Source organism: Aquarana catesbeiana, linkage group LG01 (assembly GCF_042186555.1).
Source record: "Aquarana catesbeiana isolate 2022-GZ linkage group LG01, ASM4218655v1, whole genome shotgun sequence".
NCBI classification, from domain to species: Eukaryota; Metazoa; Chordata; class Amphibia; order Anura; family Ranidae; genus Aquarana; species Aquarana catesbeiana.
The window spans coordinates 280894208-280919469 of NC_133324.1; the positions used below are offsets into that span (position 1 = coordinate 280894208).

Consider the following 25262-nt stretch of genomic DNA (forward strand, 5'->3'; position numbering starts at 1 on the left):
TCCCGAATCCCAAACAGCGTATAGTCTAATTTCTCTGCAATAGTTATGCAGATACCCACACAGTGACACCAATATTTGGGTACATGACATAACCTCATATGTCTGTGAGCTTTAAGCTCCACATAGCTTTAACTAATGTTTATTACCATGTTAATTTTATTTATTTGGTAGGACTTAGCTTAACTAACATAGAGAGATAATTATGTGTTGTAGTATAATACCTAGTACCATGTGGCAATATTGTATATACTTTAATTCAACACTAAGGTGTATTTTTAAAGCCTTGAAGCTGACATTCACCAAAAATTTGCTGCAGGAGAATCTTCCTGAATGTGTTTTACCCCCTGTTCTATAACTATGTTACTAAGAGACCTTTGACTTGATCAATGTTATGTGATTAGCCAATGTGTGTGTACCACATTTTTAGAATCAGTATACTTATCAATACACATAGGTGAAGAAATACCACAGATTTCATAAACACATAAACAGTCATTTATTGATTGCTTCATGGGAAAAACAAAAGAAACATTACATATTCCATGCATTTCACATTGCAAATGGAACATCTAAGGGATTTGAAAGCCAAGCATAAAGGAGAAAGAACCATTTATATTTCACATAGTATCAATTCATAATAAACAACTGACTCTACTACTTGATGATACAAAGAGATGAGCTGAATATTAGAAACACTCTGATCTCGTCAGTGTCTGGATAAACTCTTTGCCCTGATGCCTCACTTTGCAGCCATATTCTTTATATTTACAATAATCATCAGAGGTCATGGTGAGGAAACTGCTTTCCATATATGAACTGTCACTCTGTTTGGTGATTGGTGATGTGGAGACCCCATTCTTCCAAGTTTGACCATCCACTAGAAACTCCATCGTTGCAGTCCTTGGCTTGTAATCACTGGCAGTACAGACTAAGGTGGCTGTTGCATTCTCTAACTCTTCTTTAGATGGACCAAAGAAAAGCACAACTGGTGCCTTCACTTCACCGGCTGTAGAAATAAAAAAAACATGCCATTAGAAATGAGACATAAAATTAAGAAGATAATAACAAGGTCACTTTTTATCAAGTTATGTACTTTTATTTTGCTGCTGGCTACATAGTAAGCATACTAGGTTTTTTTTTTTTTTGCATTCACTATCATAAACATATATTATTATTAAAGTCGCTGTGTACTGAGCAAATTATGGGGGTGCCATTGCTTTCCCTCTTGTAATATTATGCATTGCCTGGCTGTGGCTCTTTTAAGTCTGCATCACAGACCAGGAACAAGTAAATGATTGTTAGAAAAGTGTCAGAAAAGTGTCAGCCCCCATACATTTCTCATGACAGAGTTCACAGATTAAAAAATGAATGTATTATCCAAGGAAATAATCTAAATATGATTTCTACATAGATTTTTTATTACCTGCCTAGTAAAAAGCTAAACCTCCAAAAAGTATGTGTTAGCAGAAGATTAAAAATGAAACATAGAAGAGGAGAGGCAGGTGTACTGTATATAAGTATATGAGTAAGAAAATCATTGATAAGGTGCTAAACATATTGACCCTCTTGTTTCTTTACCTTCACAGGCAATTAAAACCGCTTCAGTATTTCCTATGCAAAATACCAAAACAAAGGACAATTTTAGATTATACCTGTATTAATTTTGGATGCAGACCAGTTGGAATTGGAACATTTATTAGGTTAGGCCAAAATATTGACCCCTATATTACTGCTTTTAGATGTAATCTTCTCTTCTACAGGTGATCCGGAGTCAGTTCTATAAAGGATCTATCTATCTATCTATCTATCTATCTATCTATCTATCTATCTATCTATCTATCTATCTATCTATCTATCTATCTATCTATTTGCCCTTTACTAATGTTTTCATAGAGCTGCATATACACAGATAACTATGGAAAAATGAACAATAAGATTTACTGTAAGTAGGGAGTAAAAGAAAGTATATGTATTATACATTCAAAATTAAAATAATAGTTTTTATCTATTATTCTACAAAATATAGGTTACAACAAAGATAGATATATACAAGTTGGGCTCCTATGTTATATCGTTCTAAATTAAAATATATATTGTTAAAATATATTTATAGATATATTTTCCGAAAATTATTATTTTGGCCAATTACCGAGGGTAACAATGTATGAAAAAAATTAGTGAGAAGATATCTTACTTTGTACGATTAGCTGAGTTCCAGGTCCGAATATCCACCACAATGTTTTAGTGCTGTACAAAAACAACTTTGCATAGGAACAAGAATATTGCTGACACTAGAACAACCAGCTGTAGCTATGGTGATGCAGAGTATATCTAGATAAAATATTACCAAGGACAAAATTGGAGTTTAAAGGTGCAAACAATCAATGAAAACTGATATTACAAAAATATATATTTTTTGTTAAGCAGACATAATTTAGAAAAAGAAAAACATTTTAATATATAAAAAAGAGCACAATAAAGCTCAGTGGTCACAATACAAAAGAATGGAGCTTTTGTAGGACCTTAATACACGAGTTTTAGGGTCCTACAAAAGCTTCAGAAGAAGACACGATTGTGGTGAAACATGTAGAGGCAACCATTCTTTTGTATTGTGACCACTGAGCTCTATTGTGCTCTTTTTTATATATTAAATTGTTTTTCTTTTTCTAAACTATGTCTGCTTAATAAAAATTATATATTTTTGTAATATTAATTTTCATTGATTGTTTGCACCTTTAAACTCCAATTTTGTCATTGGTAATATTTGAACTAGTTTAAAGGAGGTGGTGTATATAGTGAAATCTCCAACCTCAAATATTACTTTTATCCAGAGTATATCTAGAGTTTCTCCAGTTTTTCTTGTTGTATTAGTCTATATTATTCTATATACCTATGGCCAATGGATCACTGATGCCCAATGAGATAGAACAAAGTACTTCAAAATTGTTGAAAGCCCTGCTAATTACACACCACTGCAATACAAGTAGAATAATGTGGCCATTATTAAAGAAAAATAAATGCATATGTTGAAAATTGAAGAGTACAACATAAGTTGACACAGAATGACAGTACTTACTGTTGACAATGAGTTGGGTTCCACCTCCAAAAACAAACCACAGTGATGGAGAGCCTTACCAAAACTAGGTGTTACACTGTAAATGTTTACAGCCCAGTAGCACATATTTATGTTTGTGTCTGCGATATCTAAACTTTGCTCATCTTTGCAGTACAAGAAAATGTTTGTGGTGTCTTAGTGTATATTTTATTTGCTCAATTTAAATAACCAAAAGTGACCTCATTTACTAATTGTAATCTTACACTGCCAGTGTCCCTTATTATAAAAGTTATGTTTTGTTGCTTGTCCATCCCTCTAAATATGCATTTTTATGGATGGCCATGACCATTTTTATTTGCTTCTTAATTTTTTGCTATGGTTAATCTGGTACTGGCATATATGTGCACACTACATCGCCAAAAAAATATATCATTTTGATTGTACAATGAGGGTAACAATGTGATATAATCAAAGTATGAGCATATTAAGTGAGAAAAGATCTACTTATTCACTATAAGTAGGGAGTAAAAATAAGGAGATGTAGTATGCATTCAAAATGAAAATAATAGTTTTTTTCTATTATTCTACAAAATATAGGTTGAAACACAGATGTATATATACAGGTTGGGCTCCTATGCTATATGTTATAAATTAAAATGTATATAATTAAAATATATGTGTAGATATAATTTCTGGAAATTATTATTTTGGCTAATTACTGAGGGTAACAATGTGAAACAACATAATTAAAACATGAAGAAATTTAGTGAGAAGAGATCTTACTTTGTACGATCAACTGAGTTCCTGGTCCAAAAATCCACCACAATGTTTTAGTGCTGTACAAAAACTGCCTTGTACAGGAACAACAAGAACATTGCTGAGACTTGAGCAACCAGTTGCAGCTATGGGGATGCAGAGTATATCTAGAATTTCTCCAGTTTTTCTTGTTGTATTAATCTACAATACCCTATATACCTATGGCCAATGGATTGTTAATGCATAATGAGATATAACATTTCAGATTCCTGCAAAATAGTTAAAAGCCCTGCTAAATGCACATCAATGCAATACAATTAGATCAATGTGGTCATTATTAAAGAAGAATAAATGCATATGTTTCTGTTAGTCATTTAGTCACATCCCTCTGAATTCTGGTGGTATTTGTATAAGGAGAAAAATTAAAGGACTGTATGATTAATGCAGGCATGAAAATTGAAGAGTACACCATAAGTGGGCACAGAATCATAGTACTTACTGTTGACAATGAGTTGGGTTCCATCTCCAAAAACATACCACAGTGATGTAGAGCCTTACCAAAACTATATGTTACACTGTAAATATTTCCAGCCCAGTAGCACACATTTATGTTTTATGTCGGCGATACCTAAACTTTGCTCATCTTTGCAGTTAAAAAAATGTTTGTGGTCTCTTATTCAGCGTACACATGGTCGGAATTTCCGACAGAAAAAGTCTGATGGGAGCTTTTGGTCAGATAATCCGACCTTGTGTATGCCCCATCTGACTTTTTCTGTCGGCATTTCTGACGGACAAAGAAATTCAACAGAAGAATACAAAGTTTGGATTAGTACTATATATCTGAATCATTGTCCTTTTATATGCTTGTGTGTCCTCTTAGGGTTTCCCCTAGCCAGTTTACTGGATAATTAATACTGCTAATCCAGTTTAAAAAAAACAGTTCTGTACCAGTCTAATTTCTCTAAAAATATTCACATAGATACACCCACATTAGCACCAATATTTGGTACAGGTTTTTATAGACATTTGATTGATGATTGACTAAGTATTGTTCCTTGAAGAGATAGATATCTTTAAAATACTCTTAGGGTTACTCCAGCCATTTTACTGGATATTAAATGCTGACTATTCATTAAACACAACAGAGATCTGCAACATTTTAAAGATTACACATAATCCCGAATCCCAAACAGCGTATAGTCTAATTTCTCTGCAATAGTTATGCAGATACCCACACAGTGACACCAATATTTGGGTACATGACATAACCTCATATGTCTGTGAGCTTTAAGCTCCACATAGCTTTAACTAATGTTTATTACCATGTTAATTTTATTTATTTGGTAGGACTTAGCTTAACTAACATAGAGAGATAATTATGTGTTGTAGTATAATACCTAGTACCATGTGGCAATATTGTATATACTTTAATTCAACACTAAGGTGTATTTTTAAAGCCTTGAAGCTGACATTCACCAAAAATTTGCTGCAGGAGAATCTTCCTGAATGTGTTTTACCCCCTGTTCTATAACTATGTTACTAAGAGACCTTTGACTTGATCAATGTTATGTGATTAGCCAATGTGTGTGTACCACATTTTTAGAATCAGTATACTTATCAATACACATAGGTGAAGAAATACCACAGATTTCATAAACACATAAACAGTCATTTATTGATTGCTTCATGGGAAAAACAAAAGAAACATTACATATTCCATGCATTTCACATTGCAAATGGAACATCTAAGGGATTTGAAAGCCAAGCATAAAGGAGAAAGAACCATTTATATTTCACATAGTATCAATTCATAATAAACAACTGACTCTACTACTTGATGATACAAAGAGATGAGCTGAATATTAGAAACACTCTGATCTCGTCAGTGTCTGGATAAACTCTTTGCCCTGATGCCTCACTTTGCAGCCATATTCTTTATATTTACAATAATCATCAGAGGTCATGGTGAGGAAACTGCTTTCCATATATGAACTGTCACTCTGTTTGGTGATTGGTGATGTGGAGACCCCATTCTTCCAAGTTTGACCATCCACTAGAAACTCCATCGTTGCAGTCCTTGGCTTGTAATCACTGGCAGTACAGACTAAGGTGGCTGTTGCATTCTCTAACTCTTCTTTAGATGGACCAAAGAAAAGCACAACTGGTGCCTTCACTTCACCGGCTGTAGAAATAAAAAAAACATGCCATTAGAAATGAGACATAAAATTAAGAAGATAATAACAAGGTCACTTTTTATCAAGTTATGTACTTTTATTTTGCTGCTGGCTACATAGTAAGCATACTAGGTTTTTTTTTTTTTTGCATTCACTATCATAAACATATATTATTATTAAAGTCGCTGTGTACTGAGCAAATTATGGGGGTGCCATTGCTTTCCCTCTTGTAATATTATGCATTGCCTGGCTGTGGCTCTTTTAAGTCTGCATCACAGACCAGGAACAAGTAAATGATTGTTAGAAAAGTGTCAGAAAAGTGTCAGCCCCCATACATTTCTCATGACAGAGTTCACAGATTAAAAAATGAATGTATTATCTAAGGAAATAATCTAAATATGATTTCTACATAGATTTTTTATTACCTGCCTAGTAAAAAGCTAAACCTCCAAAAAGTATGTGTTAGCAGAAGATTAAAAATGAAACATAGAAGAGGAGAGGCAGGTGTACTGTATATAAGTATATGAGTAAGAAAATCATTGATAAGGTGCTAAACATATTGACCCTCTTGTTTCTTTACCTTCACAGGCAATTAAAACCGCTTCAGTATTTCCTATGCAAAATACCAAAACAAAGGACAATTTTAGATTATACCTGTATTAATTTTGGATGCAGACCAGTTGGAATTGGAACATTTATTAAGTTAGGCCAAAATATTGACCCCTATATTACTGCCTTTAGATGTAATCTTCTCTTCTACAGGTGATCCGGAGTCAGTTCTATAAAGGATACATCTATCTATATCTATCTATCTATCTATCTATCTATCTATCTATCTATCTATCTATCTATCTATCTATCTATCTATTTGCCCTTTACTAATGTTTTCATAGAGCTGCATATACACAGATAACTATGGAAAAATGAACAATAAGATTTACTGTAAGTAGGGAGTAAAAGAAAGTATATGTATTATACATTCAAAATTAAAATAATAGTTTTTATCTATTATTCTACAAAATATAGGTTACAACAAAGATAGATATATACAAGTTGGGCTCCTATGTTATATCGTTCTAAATTAAAATATATATTGTTAAAATATATTTAGAGATATATTTTCCGAAAATTATTATTTTGGCCAATTACCGAGGGTAACAATGTATGAAAAAAATTAGTGAGAAGATATCTTACTTTGTACGATTAGCTGAGTTCCAGGTCCGAATATCCACCACAATGTTTTAGTGCTGTACAAAAACAACTTTGCATAGGAACAAGAATATTGCTGACACTAGAACAACCAGCTGTAGCTATGGTGATGCAGAGTATATCTAGATAAAATATTACCAAGGACAAAATTGGAGTTTAAAGGTGCAAACAATCAATGAAAACTGATATTACAAAAATATATATTTTTTGTTAAGCAGACATAATTTAGAAAAAGAAAAACATTTTAATATATAAAAAAGAGCACAATAAAGCTCAGTGGTCACAATACAAAAGAATGGAGCTTTTGTAGGACCTTAATACACGAGTTTTAAGGTCCTACAAAAGCTTCAGAAGAAGACACGATTGTGGTGAAACATGTAGAGGCAACCATTCTTTTGTATTGTGACCACTGAGCTCTATTGTGCTCTTTTTTATATATTAAATTGTTTTTCTTTTTCTAAACTATGTCTGCTTAATAAAAATTATATATTTTTGTAATATTAATTTTCATTGATTGTTTGCACCTTTAAACTCCAATTTTGTCATTGGTAATATTTGAACTAGTTTAAAGGAGGTGGTGTATATAGTGAAATCTCCAACCTCAAATATTACTTTTATCCAGAGTATATCTAGAGTTTCTCCAGTTTTTCTTGTTGTATTAGTCTATATTATTCTATATACCTATGGCCAATGGATCACTGATGCCCAATGAGATAGAACAAAGTACTTCAAAATTGTTGAAAGCCCTGCTAATTACACATCACTGCAATACAAGTAGAATAATGTGGCCATTATTAAAGAAAAATAAATGCATATGTTGAAAATTGAAGAGTACAACATAAGTTGACACAGAATGACAGTACTTACTGTTGACAATGAGTTGGGTTCCACCTCCAAAAACAAACCACAGTGATGGAGAGCCTTACCAAAACTAGGTGTTACACTGTAAATGTTTACAGCCCAGTAGCACATATTTATGTTTGTGTCTGCGATATCTAAACTTTGCTCATCTTTGCAGTACAAGAAAATGTTTGTGGTGTCTTAGTGTATATTTTATTTGCTCAATTTAAATAACCAAAAGTGACCTCATTTACTAATTGTAATCTTACACTGCCAGTGTCCCTTATTATAAAAGTTATGTTTTGTTGCTTGTGCATCCCTCTAAATATGCATTTTTATGGATGGCCATGACCATTTTTATTTGCTTCTTAATTTTTTGCTATGGTTAATCTGGTACTGGCATATATGTGCACACTACATCGCCAAAAAAATATATCATTTTGATTGTACAATGAGGGTGACAATGTGATATAATCAAAGTATGAGCATATTAAGTGAGAAAAGATCTACTTATTTACTATAAGTAGGGAGTAAATATAAGGAGATGTAGTATGCATTCAAAATGAAAATAATAGCTTTTTTCTATTATTCTACAAAATATAGGTTACAACACAGATGTATATATACAGGTTGGGCTCCTATGCTATATGTTAAAAATTAAAATGTATATAATTAAAATATATGTGTAGATATAATTTCTGGAAATTATTATTTTGGCTAACTACTGAGGGTAACAATGTGAAACAACATAATTAAAACATGAAGAAATTTAGTGAGAAGAGATCTTACTTTGTACGATCAACTGAGTTCCTGGTCCAAAAATCCACCACAATGTTTTAGTGCTGTACAAAAACTGCCTTGTACAGGAACAACAAGAACATTGCTGAGACTTGAGAAACCAGTTGCAGCTATGGGGATGCAGAGTATATCTAGAGTTTCTCCAGTTTTTCTTGTTGTATTAATCTACAATACCCTATATACCTATGGCCAATGGATTGTTAATGCATAATGAGATATAACATTTCAGAGTCCTGCAAAATAGTTAAAAGCCCTGCTAAATACACATCACGGCAATACAATTAGATCAATGTGGTCATTATTAAAGAAGAATAAATGCATATGTTTCTGTTAGTCATTTAGTCACATCCCTCTGAATTCTGGTGGCATTTATATAAGGAGAAAAATTAAAGGACTGTATGATTAATGCAGGCATGAAAATTGAATTGAAGAGTACACCATAAGTGGGCACAGAATCAAATATTTCCAGCCCAGTAGCACACATTTATGTTTTATGTCGGCGATACCTAAACTTTGCTCGTCCTTGCAGTACAAATAAAAAATGTTTGTGGTCTCTTATGCAGCGTACACATGGTCAGAATTTCCGACAGAAAAAGTCTGATGGGAGCTTTTGGTCAGATAATCCGACCTTGTGTATGCCCCATCTGACTTTTTCTGTCGGCATTTCTGACGGACTTAGATAGAGAACATGCTCTAAATTTTTCTGTCGGAAATGCCGACGGAGCTTGTCCCATTGGCAAGTCCGACCGTGTGTACGCGGCATTAGTGTATTTTTTTTTGCTCAACCTAAATAACCTAAAGTAGCTTAATTTACTAATGGTAATCTTACACTGCCAGTGTCCCTTGTCATAAAAGTTATGTTTCATTGCTATATATTTTGCTGATATATTTTCTGGCGATGTAATATATATATATATATACACTACATCGCCAAAAAAGATATAATTTTGATTGAACAATGAGGGTGACAATGTGATATAATCAGAGTATGAGCATATTAAGTGAGAAAGGATCTACTTATTTACTGTAAGTAGGGAGTAAAAATAAGGAGATGTAGTATGCATTCAAAATGAAAATAATAGTTTTTTTCTATTATTCTACAAAATATAGGTTACAACACAGATACATATATGCAGGTTGGGCTCATATGTTATAAATTAATATATATATAGTTGAAATATATGTATTGATATAATTTCTGGAAATTATTATTTTGGCTAATTACTGAGGGTAACAATGTGAAATAACATAATTAAAACATGAAGAAATTTAGTGAGAAGAGTACAACATAAGTTGACACAGAATGACAGTACTTACTGTTGACAATGAGTTGGGTTCCATCTCCAAAAACAAACCACAGTGATGGAGAGCCTTACTAAAACTAGGTGTTACACTGTAAATGTTTACAGCCCAGTAGCACATACTTATGTTTATGTTTGCGATACCTAAACTTGTATGTATATATATGTATATATATATATATATATATATGTATATGTATGTATATATATATATATATATATATATATATATAGTACATCGCACTACATCGCCAAAAAAGATATAATTTTGATTGAACATTGAGGGTGACAATGTGATATAATCAAAGTACAGTATGAGCATATTAAGTGAGAAAGGATCTACTTATTTACTGTAAGTAGGGAGTAAAGATAAGGAGATGTAGTATGCATTCAAAATGAAAATAATATTTTTTTTTCTATTATTCTACAAAATATAGGTTACAACACAGATACATATATGCAGGTTGGGCTCATATGTTATAAATTAAAATATATATAGTTGAAATATATGTATAAATATAATTTCTGGAAATTATGATTTTGGCTAATTACTGAGGGTAACAATGTGAAATAACATAATTAAAACATGAAGAAATTTAGTGAGAAGAGATCTTACTTTGTACGATCAACTGAGTTCCTGGTCCAAAAATCCACCACAATGTTTTAGTGCTGTACAAAAACTGCCTTGTACAGGAACAACAAGAACATTGCTGAAACTTGAGCAACCAGTTGCAGCTATGGGAATGCAGAGTATATCTAGAGTTTCTCCAGTTTTTCTTGTTGTGTTAGTCTATAATACTCTATATACCTATGGCCAATGGATCGTTCATGCATAATGAGATAGAACAATTCAGAGTCCTTCAAAATTGTTGAAAGCCCTGCTAAATACACATCAATGCAATACAAGTAGATCAATGTGGTCATGATTAAAAAAAATAAATGCATATGTTGCTTTTAGTCATTTAGTCACGTCCCTCTGAATTCTAGTGGGATTTGTATAGGGAGAAAATGAGAAGGATTGTATGATTAATGCAGGCATGAAAATTGAAGAGTAGGACATACATGGACACAGAATAATAGTACCTACTGTTGACTATAAGCTTGGTTCCATCACCAAAAATGAACCAATGTGATTGAGTGCTGTACAAATACTACATAGATGTTAAATGTTTGTGGTCTCTTAGTGTATTTTTTTGCTCAATTTAAATCACCAAATATGACCTCATTTACTAATTGTAATCTTACACTGCCAGTGTCCCTTGTCATAAAAGTTAGGTTTCGTTGTGTGTGTATTCCTTAACCTCCCTGGCGGTATGATTATTTTGGATTTTAGGTGCTGAAAGCGGTACCATTATTTTGCATGGAAATTTGGCGTTTTATATTGTAGGTCTGTAAATCTTAACAATAACACACTTAAATCTGTCCAAACCAGAGTCTAGTAGATATCCCGGGTATGATAAAGTTTGAAACACAAAAACATAAATTATAATATAATAAATAAAAATAAATAATAAAAAAAAATAAAAAAAAATAGTAAAAAAATAAATTTCCCCACAATTCACTATCGCTCAATTCTGCAAGTGTTCTAATTTACTATCGCTGTTTTCTAGCTGGTCTAAAGCCACTTTTGACGTAAAGGGACACTTTTTGGTTGCTATGGACAATCTCCAGTTTCCAGGCAGAAAGAACAGTGTATATCATGTAAAACTGCATGCAGGGCATGGGCCAAAGCACTGGGGACAAAAGGGATGTAAAATCATTTCATACAGTACTGTAATCTGTAAGATTACAGTACTGTATGTGTTATGGTTTTTACTTTTTTTTTAATTTGCCGCCAGGCTCCGCCCCCGTGCGTCGCGACGCTCGCAGGGAACGGAGCCTGGCACGGAGAGGCTTCGGAGGAGGACGGAGCCCTCGGACACTGCGGGTGACATCGCAGGATCCCGGGGACAAGGTAAGTAACGCCGCCCCAGGATCCTGCAATGCGATCCCGAGTGTGGCTCGGGGTTACCGCTAATGGTACTGAATTTTAACCCCGAGCCACACTCGGGAAAACCGCCAGGGAGGTTAATGACCCTAAAACATATGGGATTCATTTCACTATGCCTGATCTGTTAACGACAGCTAAGATATCCATATATGCATCCAACGCCTTCTGAAAATGGGAAATTTAGGGATGACAAGCATATATATTACATATGCAAATATATACAGTACAAAAATACATTGCCAAAAATATATAATTTTGGTTGAACACTGAGAGTGACAATGTGATGTGATATGATCAAAGAATAGGCATATTAAGCGTGAAGAGATCTTACTTTGTACGATGAGCTGAGTTCCAGGTCCGAATATCCACCACAATGTTTTAGTACTGTACAAAAACTGTGTTGTACAGGAGCAACAAGGATATTGCTGAGACTGGAATAGCAAGCTGTAGCTATGCGGATGCAAAGTATATATATTTTTTCTAGTTTTTTATTGTTGTACTAGTCTATATACCTGCGGTCAGTGGACCACTAATGCCCAATGAGATAGAACATCCACTATTTCAAAGTGCTTTAAATTGTTGAATGCCTTACTAAATACACATCAATATATTACATGTGGAATAATTTAAACGTTATTCAGGAATAGTAAATGCATCTATTTCTTTTACTCGTGTCCCCCTGAATTCTGGTGGGAATTGTATAGGGAGAAAAAGAGAAGGACTATATGATTAATGCAGACAGCTAATTGAAAACCACCATACAAGTGGACACAGAATGACAATACTTACTGTTAACTATAAGCTTGGTTCCATCACCAAAAAGTAACCACAGTGACTGAGAGCTGTACAAATACTACATAGGACACCATAAATGCTTGCAAGAGGCCAAGCTGAAGTTTATGGTTGAGGCTAAAAAAAATGTACTTAGCCTTACTGGGCAAAGATTACCTATGTGATGCTATGATTAAGGTCAGTGGATTATCTCTGGAACTTAATGGTGATTATTGGGGCACGGAAAATAGTCATGTATTGGTGGTTGATGGCATGTATGTACATGCATGTAGTCAAAATAAATATTAAGAAGGGCTCTGTTTAATATGTGTTTTTTTTTTTAATTTTTACACTTATTGAGGTTTAGAAAAGTATTGAATAGTCTATGTATAGTTCTTTGAAGACATATGTACATTTTTAAATGGCATGACAGACATGGCAGCTTTAAGAAATTCAACAGAAGAATACAAAGTTTGGATTATTACTATATATCTAAATCATTGTCCTTTTATATGCTTGTGTGTCCTCTTAGGGTTTCCCCTAGCCAGTTTACTGGATAATTAATACTGCTAATCCAGTTAAAAAAAACAGTTCTGTACCAGTCTAATTTCTCTAAAAATATTCACATAGATACACCCACATTAGCACCAATATTTGGTACAGGTTTTTATAGACATTTGATTGATGATTGACGAGGTATTGTTCCTTGAAGAGATAGATATCTTTAAAATACTCTTAGGGTTACTCCAGCCATTTTACTGGATATTAAATGCTGACTATTCATTAAACACAACAGAGATCTGCAACATTTTAAAGATTACACATAATCCCGAATCCCAAACAGCGTATAGTCTAATTTCTCTGCAAAAGTTATGCAGACACCCACACAGTGACACCAATATTTGGGTACATGACATAACCTCATATGTCTGTGAGCTTTAAGCTCCACATAGCTTTAACTAATGTTTATTACCATGTTAATTTTATTTATTTGGTAGGACTTAGCTTAACTAACATAGAGAGATAATTATGTGTTGTAGTATAATACCTAGTACCATGTGGCAATATTGTATATACTTTAATTCAACACTAAGGTGTATTTTTAAAGCCTTGAAGCTGACATTCACCAAAAATTTGCTGCAGGAGAATCTTCCTGAATGTGTTTTACCCCCTGTTCTATAACTATGTTACTAAGAGACCTTTGACTTGAATAATGTTATGTGATTAGCCAATGTGTGTGTACCACATTTTTAGAATCAGTATACTTATCAATACACATAGGTGAAGAAATACCACAGATTTCATAAACACATAAACAGTCATTTATTGATTGCTTCATGGGAAAAACAAAAGAAACATTACATATTCCATGCATTTCACATTGCAAATGGAACATCTAAGGGATTTGAAAGCCAAGCATAAAGGAGAAAGAACCATTTACATTTCACATAGTATCAATTCATAATAAACAACTGACTCTACTACTTGATGATACAAAGAGATGAGCTGAATATTAGAAACACTCTGATCTCGTCAGTGTCTGGATAAACTCTTTGCCCTGATGCCTCACTTTGCAGCCATATTCCTTATATTTACAATAATCATCAGAGGTCATGGTGAGGAAACTGCTTTCCATATATGAACTGTCACTCTGTTTGGTGATTGGTGATGTGGAGACCCCATTCTTCCAAGTTTGACCATCCACTAGAAACTCCATTGTTGCAGTCCTTGGCTTGTAATCACTGGCAGTACAGACTAAGGTGGCTGTTGCATTCTCCAACTCTTCTTTAGATGGACCAAAGAAAAGCACAACTGGTGCCTTCACTTCACCGGCTGTAGAAATAAAAAAAAATATGCCATTAGAAATGAGACATAAAATTAAGAAGATAATAACAAGGTCACTTTTTATCAAGTTATGCACTTTTATTTTGCTGCTGGCTACATAGTAAGCATACTAGGTTTTCTTTTTTTTTTGCATTCACTATCATAAACATATATTATTATTAAAGTCGCTGTGTACTGAGCAAATTATGGGGGTGCCATTGCTTTCCCTCTTTTAATATTACGCGTTGCCTGGCTGTGGCTCTTTTAAGTCTGCATCACAGACCAGGAACAAGTAAATGATTGTTAGAAAAGTGTCAGAAAAGTGGCAGCCCCCATACATTTCTCATGACAGAGTTCACAGATTAAAAAATGAATGTATTATCTAAGGAAATAATCTAAATATGATTTCTACATAGATTTTTTATTACCTGCCTAGTAAAAGGCTAAACCTCCAAAAAGTATGTGTTAGCAGAAGATTAAAAATGAAACATAGTTCAGTTCTATAAAGGATACATCTATCTATATCTATCTATCTATCTATCTATCTATCTATCTATCTATCTATCTATCTATCTATCTATCTATCTATCTATCTACCTTTCTATCTATCTATTTGCCCTTTACTAATGTTTTCATAGAGCTGAATATACACAGATAACTATGGAAAAATGAACAATAAGATTTACTGTAAGTAGGGAGTAAAAGAAAGTATATGTATTATACATTCAAAATTAAAATAATAGTTTTTATCTATTATTCTACAAAATATAGGTTACAACAAAGATACATATATACAAGTTGGGCTCCTATGTTATATCGTTCTAAATTAAAATATATATAGTTAAAATATATTTATAGATATATTTTCCGAAAATTATTATTTTGGCCAATTACTGAGGGTAACAATGTATAAAACAAATATTAGTGAGAAGATATCTTACTTTGTACGATTAGCTGAGTTCCAGGTCCAAATATCCACCACAATGTTTTAGTGCTGTACAAAAACAACTTTGTACAGGAACAAGAATATTGCTGACACTAGAACAACCAGCTGTAGCTATGGTGATGCAGAGTATATCTAGATAAAATATTACCAAGGACAAAATTGGAGTTTAAAGGTGCAAACAATCAATGAAAACTGATATTACAAAAATATATAATTTTTGTTAAGCAGACAAAATTTGGAAAAATAAAATCATTTTAATATATAAAAAAGAGCACAATAAAGCTCAGTGGTCACTGAGGTAGGACCTTAATACACGAGTTTTAAGGTCCTACAAAAGCTTCAGAAGAAGACACGATTGTGGTGAAACATGTAGAGGCAACCATTCTTTTGTATTGTGACCACTGAGCTCTATTGTGCTCTTTTTTATATATTAAATTGTTTTTCTTTTTCTAAACTATGTCTGCTTAATAAAAATTATATATTTTTGTAATATCAATTTTCATTGATTGTTTGCACCTTTAAACTCCAATTTTGTCATTGGTAATATTTGAACTAGTTTAAAGGAGGTGGTGTATATAGTGAAATCTCCAACCTCAAATATTACTTTTATCCAGAGTATATCTAGAGTTTCTCCAGTTTTTCTTGTTGTATTAGTCTATATTATTCTATATACCTATGGCCAATGGATCACTGATGCCCAATGAGATAGAACAAAGTACTTCAAAATTGTTGAAAGCCCTGCTAATTACACATCACTGCAATACAAGTAGAATAATGTGGCCATTATTAAAGAAAAATAAATGCATATGTTGAAAATTGAAGAGTACAACATAAGTTGACACAGAATGACAGTACTTACTGTTGACAATGAGTTGGGTTCCACCTCCAAAAACAAACCACAGTGATGGAGAGCCTTACCAAAACTAGGTGTTACACTGTAAATGTTTACAGCCCAGTAGCACATATTTATGTTTGTGTCTGCGATATCTAAACTTTGCTCATCTTTGCAGTACAAGAAAATGTATGTGGTGTCTTAGTGTATTTTTTATTTGCTCAATTTAAATAACCAAAAGTGACCTCATTTACTAATTGTAATCTTACACTGCCAGTGTCCCTTATTATAAAAGTTATGTTTTGTTGCTTGTCCATCCCTCTAAATATGCATTTTTATGGATGGCCATGACCATTTTTATTTGCTTCTTAATTTTTTGCTATGGTTAATCTGGTACTGGCATATATGTGCACACTACATCGCCAAAAAAATATATCATTTTGATTGTACAATGAGGGTGACAATGTGATATAATCAAAGTATGAGCATATTAAGTGAGAAAAGATCTACTTATTTACTATAAGTAGGGAGTAAAAATAAGGAGATGTAGTATGCATTTAAAATGAAAATAATAGCTTTTTTCTATTATTCTACAAAATATAGGTTACAACACAGATGTATATATACAGGTTGGGCTCCTATGTTATATGTTATAAATTAAAATTTATATAATTAAAATATATGTGTAGATATAATTTCTGGAAATTATTATTTTGGCTAATTACTGAGGGTAACAATGTGAAACAACATAATTAAAACATGAAGAAATTTAGTGAGAAGAGATCTTACTTTGTACGATCAACTGAGTTCCTGGTCCAAAAATCCACCACAATGTTTTAGTGCTGTACAAAAACTGCCTTGTACAGGAACAACAAGAACATTGCTGAGACTTGAGCAACCAGTTGCAGCTATAGGGATGCAGAGTATATCTAGAGTTTCTCCAGTTTTTCTTGTTGTATTAATCTACAATACTCTATATACCCATGGCCAATGGATTGTTAATGCATAATGAGAAATAACATTTCAGATTCCTGCAAAATAGTTAAAAGCCCTGCTAAATACACATCAATGCAATACAAGTAGATCAATGTGGTCATTATTAAAGAAGAATAAATGCATATGTTTCTGTTAGTCATTTAGTCACATCTCTCTGAATTCTGGTGGCATTTATATAAGGAGAAAAATTAAAGGACTGTATGATTAATGCAGGCATGAAAATTGAAGAGTACACCATAAGTGGGCACAGAATCATAGTACTTACTGTTGACAATGAGTTGGGTTCCATCTCCAAAAACATACCACAGTGATGGAGAGCCTTACCAAAACTATATGTTACACTGTAAATATTTCCAGCCCAGTAGCACACATTTATGTTTATGTCGGCGATACCTAAACTTTGCTCGTCTTTGCAGTACAAAAAAATGTTTGTGGTCTCTTATGCCGCGTACACATGGTCGGAATTTCCGACAGAAAAGGTCTGATGGGAGCTTTGGTCAGATAATCCGACCTTGTGTATGCCCCATCTGACTTTTTCTGTCGGCATTTCCGACGGACTTAGATAGAGAACATGCTCTAACTTTTTCTGTCGGAAATGCCGGCGGAGCTTTTCCCATTGGCAAGCCTGACCGTGTGTACGCGGCATTAGTGTATTTTTATTTGCTCAACCTAAAGTGGCTTAATTTACTAATGGTAATCTTACACTGCCAGTGTCCCTTGTCATAAAAGTTATGTTTCGTTGCTATATATTTTGCTGATATATTTTCTGGCAATGTAATATATACATATATATACACACTACATCACCAAAAAAGATATAATTTTGATTGAACAATGAGGGTGACAATGTGATATATTCAGAGTATGAGCATATTAAGTGAGAAAGGATCTACTTATTTACTGTAAGTAGGGAGTAAAAATAAGGAGATGTAGTATGCATTCAAAATGAAAATAATAGTTTTTTTCTATTATTCTACAAAATATAGGTTACAACACAGATACATATATGCAGGTTGGGCTCATATGTTATAAATTAATATATATATAGTTGAAATATATGTATAGACATAATTTCTGGAAATTATGATTTTGGCTAATTACTGAGGGTAACAATGTGAAATAACATAATTAAAACATGAAGAAATTTAGTGAGAAGAGATCTTACTTTGTACGATGAGCTGAGTTCCTGGTCCAAAAATCAACCACAATGTTTTAGTACAGTACAAAAACTGCCTTGTACAGGAACAACAAGAACATTGCTGAGACTTTAGCAACCAGTTGCAGCTATGGGGATGCAGAGTATATCTAGAGTTTCTCCAGTTTTTCTTGTTGTATTAATCTACAACACTCTATATACCTATGGCCAATGGATTGTTAATGCATAATGAGATATAACATTTCAGAGTCCTTCAAAATAGTTAAAAGCCCTGCTAAATACACATCAATGCAATACAAGTAGATCAATGTGGTCATTATTAAAGTAGAATAAATGCATGTTTTTGTTAGTCACTTAGTCACATCCCTCTGAATTCTGGTGGGATTTATATAGGGAGAGAAATTAAAGGACTGTATGATAAATGCAGGCATGAAAATTGAAGAGTACACTATAAGTGGGCACAGAATCATAGTACTTACTGTTGACAATGAGTTGGGTTCCATCTCCAAAAACATACCACAGTGATGTAGAGCCTTACCAAAACTATATGTTACACTGTAAATATTTCCAGCTCAGTAGTACACATTTATGTTTATGCCTGCGATACCTAAACTTTGCTCGTCTTTGCAGTACAAGAAAATGTTTGTGGTCTCTTATTCCGCGTACACACAGTCGGAATTTCTGACAGAAAAAGTCGGATGAGAGCTTTTGGTCAGATAATCCGATCTTGTGTATGCCCCATCAGACTTTTTCTGTCGGCATTTCCGACGGACTTAGATAGAGAACATGCTCTAAATTTTTCCGTCGGAAATGCAGAAGGAGCTTGTCCCGTTGGCAAGTCCGACCATGTGTACGCGGCATTAGTGTATTTTTTTTTGCTCAAATTAAATAACCTAAAGTGGCCTCATTTACTCATGGTAATCTTACACTGCCAGTGTCCCTTGTCATAAAAGTTATGTTTCATTGCTTGTGTATCCCTCTAAATATGCATTTTTTTTGTGTTTGTTCATTTTTTGATATGGTTAATTGGGTAATGGTGCATATATATATATATTTAAAAGGTGCATTAGTAAACTTTTATGGGCTATAGACACAGAAGAATGTTTTACTAGCCTCCAAAATCCTCAGCTTTTAAACAATATACCTAATATGTAATAAAAATAATGCAAAGTGACCATCTATAGTTTGCTACATTAAGATATGCATTAGTACACGTATATTATTATTATTTTTATATTTGTCATATATTGAAATATACTGTATTTATTGGCGTATAACACTCACTTTTTCACCATGAAAATCGGGTGCAAATAGCGCGTGCGTGTTATACGCCAATACTTTAATGTTAGCTGCTTCGGAGGGGACAGGGAGGGGGGCGAGACGAGCGCCATCAGATTATATTCAGTGAGAATCTCCTGTTTACTTGGCGGCTTCTATAATAGGAAGTCCCGTCTCCTGGGCCGCCATTGGACCACTGTTCTGTCTATCATAGGAGATTCTCACTGTATGCAATCTGTTGGCGCTTGTTCCGCCCCCCCTCCCTGTCCCCTCTAGGCTGCAGATGGGCATCGATTAGGCTGCACTGATGGCAAAGCTGAGGCTGCTGCATTGATGGCAATGGTGAGGCTGTTTCATTGATGGCAATGGTGAAGCTGCATTGATGTGGACTGATGAGGCTGCATTGATGGCACTTGTGAGGCTGCAGATGGGCATTGATCAGGCTGCATTGATGGCAATGGTGAGGCTGCAGATGGACACTGACCCTTATTTTGCTTCAAAGTTCCTTATTTATAAGTTTTTTCCTGAAACTTCCCTCTTAAAATGAATGTGCGTGTTATACACCTGTGCGTGTTATACGCCGATAAATACGGTATCTTAAGCACAGCTCATTTCCGCAATGTATGGAATACAAAAATCAATACAAGTAGGTTAGGCAGTGCAACTTCCACATATATTTGTGTAGTGCACTCCACGTAGGACCTGCATAGTTAGGATTCCCCACTGATACACAACCAGGCACACAGCTTCCTTCATGCATTCCAACAGAAAAAACAATCCTTGGCTTGTTTTTGTTGTTTTTGTTGTTTTTTTAGGGGTTGATAACTTGGATGGGTAGGGAATTTATGGGATGCCCAACTTAAAAAATGTCCAGAACAAAAGGGGACAACTTCCTCCCTATTCACACAAAGGCCTTGTCTTCCTTCCTCCTGCACAAACTTGGTTCACATGTACAGCTCCTGCTGATCACTTCAGGGGAACAGTCTTTAGTGTTAATTCATCAACTGCCCATTATAGGCTGGGAACATCTTGTCCCTTTGTGGATAAGGTAGTACAATATGGAGTGAACAGCATCTCCATCTGCCTTCCTGTAGACCCTAAGCCCATTTCTACTGCAGAAGATGTCAGCCCACCTGTCTGCTTGCTTCTTCCGTCCTCCTGCCTGGCACACACTTTCCTAGTCCTTCCTTCCTGACTGGCACACTTCCCCAGTCCTTCCTGACTGGCACACTTCCATGGAGATTCCCCAGGGCAAGGATGAAGACTTAAGCACACCGCTGTCTTCAGAGAGCACTGTTACAGTTGACAGTTCCTCCCCCTTGTGTTGTCCCTGCACTGTGCTGATATTACTCACTGTCTTTGCTTGCTCTTTCCCGCTGCCTCTTCCAGAATGGACCCCTCCAGTTGCATCCTACAGTGGGATCCTTCCAGACCAGCTATTCTAAGCTCCATCCCAAGGTAAAACCCCTCCCAGCAGGGGTCCTTCAAGGGCCACCGGCAGCCTCTCCTTAGCACTGCATCTCCAGTTTCCACCGACTCCCTTACTGGCATGGCCAATGACTATTTATAGGATTTTCTCAGCCCCCTGCCAGCCCACTTCTGGGGACTGGCCAAAAATATTCCAAAAATATTCATGGCAGCTCCTCCTCACCTCCACCCACTAGTTCAAGAACATTCTCCAAAATTCCAGATACCACAGGGAGGCACCAGAGAGTTGCCAGGATTAGTCATTCAGACCTGGCCTCTAGTAACCCTGACCCAGATTCAGTCACTCAAGTTTTAATCTTAAAGCCAGACAAACGCTTTTACCTACACTACTCTTCTAGTAGCACATACTAGAGGGTGCTAAATTTGCAAATTTTGTGTCTAACTAAAACTCCTGTTTTAATGAAAATTGTTAGATGTGCCAATTTGTGTTTTGCAGGCTAGCTGGTAAGTGTGCGCTGAAATCTACTTTTTGTTTGTACTGTGTAATGCACTTACATATGCATTACTTCAAAGCCTAGTTATAAATTGGAGTGGTCGCATATACCCAATCATGCAATTGAACTAAAAAACAAACAAGACAAAACAAAAAGCAAGGTTTTGCTTGCATGAATGGATAAATAAAATAAAACACACAGGGGTTGATTTACTAAAACTTGAGAGTGTAAAATCTGGTGCAGCTGCACATGGTAGCCAATCAGATTCCATGTGTTTTTTTGCCAAAGCCTATTTTGAAACCCCACAGTTTCCATGTATTTACCAATCTAAGTAAATCTTCACTTTGCTAAATGCTACCCTAGCAAATTACATGTACATTACTGACCTGGAATAACAATTGTTCCAGGCTAGAACCCTTTTTTGCATTTTGCATTGAAATAGATTCCCCATTTTAATGCTTCTTGTTGGTTTGTTACATAAAAATGCAAAAAATAACTTTGTCACTTTGTATCAGAAACATGATTTTAGGATCATTTTAAATAGGACAAATGTTAGAATAAAATGTATACTTTTTATTTAAAAACATTTTTTTTAGACATAACACTAGAAAAAAAGTGTTTTTTTTTCATATAATTTTGCGTATCGATTATTTGGAAAATAAAATACTTTTTGCAAGATAATATTTCCAAAATGTATGTATTTTTCTCTTATTCTAAAGCGTTTGTTACCCCAAAACTTAATATTCCTTATATGAGCCTGTTGTACCATGTACTTGTATGAGAAAGTATCCAGATCTCTTTGTATTGCTTCCTTTATGTGAAATCCCTGGTGTTCCTGCTAGTCCCTCTGCCTTCCAATAAAAACTGACCACACTAAGCAGGAGAGCACACTGTGGTCAGTTCTCTAGCTATGCTGGGAACTTAGTGTGCTCTCCTGATCAGACTTGTTCTGACACGCCCCCACTGCACAGTCATTTACTGGAAAGCTTGGTGTTCTGCTGCTTCTCCTCCCCCAGCTATTATGCAGCTGAGAACAGAGGGAATGTGATCGCTTTTAAAAAAGGGAAAAAAAAGGTATTTATAATGTTTTTTTTCTATCTATACACAAATGTTTTGCATTTTATTTCTAAATATTTTTTTTCTAAATACTTATTTATTTTAAACTGAATGGATTGTTTTACAAGGAGATCGTTTATCATTTCAGGTAATCGCAATGTTATCATCAAATATACTGGCCCATAGTAGAAATATAAAAAAAATTCTGGTCCATAAAGGGCCTAAAGGTATAGGAGCTGAAGTGGTTAAAAGTCTAATCTTCTCAGTATCTACACAAACTTTTTGTCTAGGGCTGTCACTTTGCATGAGAATTTCGTATATGTATTATACTTAGAGTGTCTTCACTTTTGCTGAAAAAAAAAATATTCCCCTCTGGGTGATCAATGTACATTGCAAGGATTTTAGCAAATTTGTTGCAGATTCCTATATTTTTTTATTTTGGAGAAATAGCTGTTTGTTTTTCTGTGTCCATGTGTGGGAATGGTTTCTTAATTATCAACCAGCTGCTGAACCTGCACGGCTCCAATTGGTAAATTGCAGGGTCTGCATCCCTTTAGACATTATTTCCTTTGGGAATATCTCACCAAAAATGCTATTTTTGTTGCAGGGGATGCTCAAAGTCGAATCTGTATCTTAGTCCAGACTTCTGGACTAATTAATTCTTTTTCAGATGTGCCAAAAATGAACAAAGATGGAATCTTCACTTCACCAGAAAAATTATACTGCCAGGAAACATTTCTTTTACACAAGAATATTATCTGTTTTTGTGATTCCCTGTACTTCTATGATAGCAGAAAGTGCTGTATTTTGTACAGATGGCTAGATACATACTATATTTAACAGTTCAGTGACTCAAGACACAGCTAAGCATATTCTTCAAGTTTGCTGGAACAACAGGTGTCCATTTTCAGTATAGGGACATATTTCTATTTCACTGACCAAAACAACTATAATAAAGTAATCTAGGTAAGATGAAAGAAGACCATTATGGATTATGGTAATCCATAAAGTAAACAAAGTCCAAATGAGATCCAACTGAAATGTAATGTTCACCAAAAGTGAAGACAAAGTGTTGTCCTTTCTACCAACATATGGATGTGCAGCGCACTCACCAGACTCTGTTGACCTCTATTGTAGGGAGTCAAAAAACATAAATTGGGTATTTCCTAAAAATCACAGGCTGGTCACCACACATCAGAATCCAGATTGCTGCTAACATCCACCCAAATATACTGGTGTAGGAGATCCTCTAAAAATGCTTAGCACAGCACTCAAGTGGATATAGACATACAATCATAAAATGTTATGGTGATGACCAAATGCCTTCTGTGCTCTAAAGTTTACCTGCTGTTGTTAATGGTTACAAATTAGAGGAAAGCATTACATTGTTAATGATCCCTTTATTCTATATGCAGTCTTGTTATCACAAATGTTTAACTGGCTCAAATCAGCACTGACCAATATATTTAACTTGTAATATCTTAAAGTTAAGACTTTCAAAAATGCTTGCTGTGATACGTTATTTAGATACTGTAGATAGATAGATAGATAGATAGATAGATAGATAGATAGATAGATAGATAGATAGATAGATAGATAGATAGACAATCATAAGTGGTAATCATGGATTGTTAAAAAGTAAAATGTCTTGTAATATGCAGAGGAAAAAATTAATAAAATGAAAAAAACAACAACATGTAAAACTAACATTAAACACATTGTCCATGATAAATGAGTTTTAGTATACTTAAATTTTAAAAGAGAAAACATCTAATGAAATAATTAATACTGTAAAGGGATTAAATTATTATTCATTTTGTTATCGTTTTATTTTCTTTCATTAAGAAAAAAGCTGACAAGTGAACACAAAGTAACAAATATTAGATTTTATACTGGTGGTGATCAAATATAGGACTTACTGAGGACAGTGGATCAGGACTCACCTCAGAGAATGTACCACAGTGCTTTAAAGCTGTACAAAAACTGCATGACTTACATGGCAACCTAGAACATTACTAAAAAGACTGCTGAGAATGAAAAATCAAATATGACATTGACTAACACATTTAACCACTTGCCTTCTGGAAGGTTTACCCCCCTTCATGACCAGGCCATTTTTTGTGATAAGGCACTGCTCTACTTGAACTGAAAATTGCGTGGTCAGGTAACGATGTGCGCAGATAAAAAAAAACAGTGACACCAATACATTGATCAGTGCTAAAAAAATATGCACTGTCACTGTACTAATGACACTGGTAGGGAAGGGGTTAACATCAGGGGTGATCAAAGGGTTAAATGTGGTCCTAGGGAGTGCTTTCTAACTGTGTGTGGGATGCTTTAACTGTGGGAAGACAAAGA

The 25262-nt window shown here is 34.4% G+C and overlaps 1 protein-coding gene and 2 long non-coding RNA genes across 5 annotated transcripts in view; all 3 read right to left on the bottom strand.

Annotated features, from left to right (window-relative positions):
- Positions 1 to 472: 472 nt before the first annotated feature.
- On the bottom strand, positions 473 to 4400 carry LOC141141606 (uncharacterized). Of its 2 annotated transcripts, none has more exons than XR_012244166.1 (2): positions 4311 to 4400; positions 473 to 1006 (listed from the first exon to the last, which is right to left on the bottom strand). It is a non-coding gene; the product is annotated as an uncharacterized lncRNA (long non-coding RNA). The 2 variants fall into 2 exon arrangements; XR_012244161.1 differs by lacking the exon at positions 4311 to 4400 and adding an exon at positions 3839 to 4242.
- A 1059-nt stretch (positions 4401 to 5459) lies between these two features.
- Positions 5460 to 10212, bottom strand: LOC141141620 (uncharacterized). Of its 2 annotated transcripts, none has more exons than XR_012244174.1 (2): positions 10150 to 10212; positions 5460 to 5993 (listed from the first exon to the last, which is right to left on the bottom strand). It is a non-coding gene; the product is annotated as an uncharacterized lncRNA (long non-coding RNA). The 2 variants fall into 2 exon arrangements; XR_012244172.1 differs by lacking the exon at positions 10150 to 10212 and adding an exon at positions 8824 to 10067.
- A 3981-nt stretch (positions 10213 to 14193) lies between these two features.
- LOC141107641 (immunoglobulin gamma-1 heavy chain-like) overlaps positions 14194 to 25262 on the bottom strand; it is a 64919-nt gene continuing 53850 nt past the window's right edge. Inside the window, exons 7-8 of the mRNA XM_073598558.1 lie at positions 16524 to 16577; positions 14194 to 14727 (exon numbers count right to left, since the gene is read on the bottom strand). Of these exons, the coding sequence (XP_073454659.1) occupies positions 14408 to 14727; positions 16524 to 16577 (374 nt within the window). The 3' untranslated portion in view covers positions 14194 to 14407. The remainder of the gene's footprint in view (positions 14728 to 16523; positions 16578 to 25262) is intronic.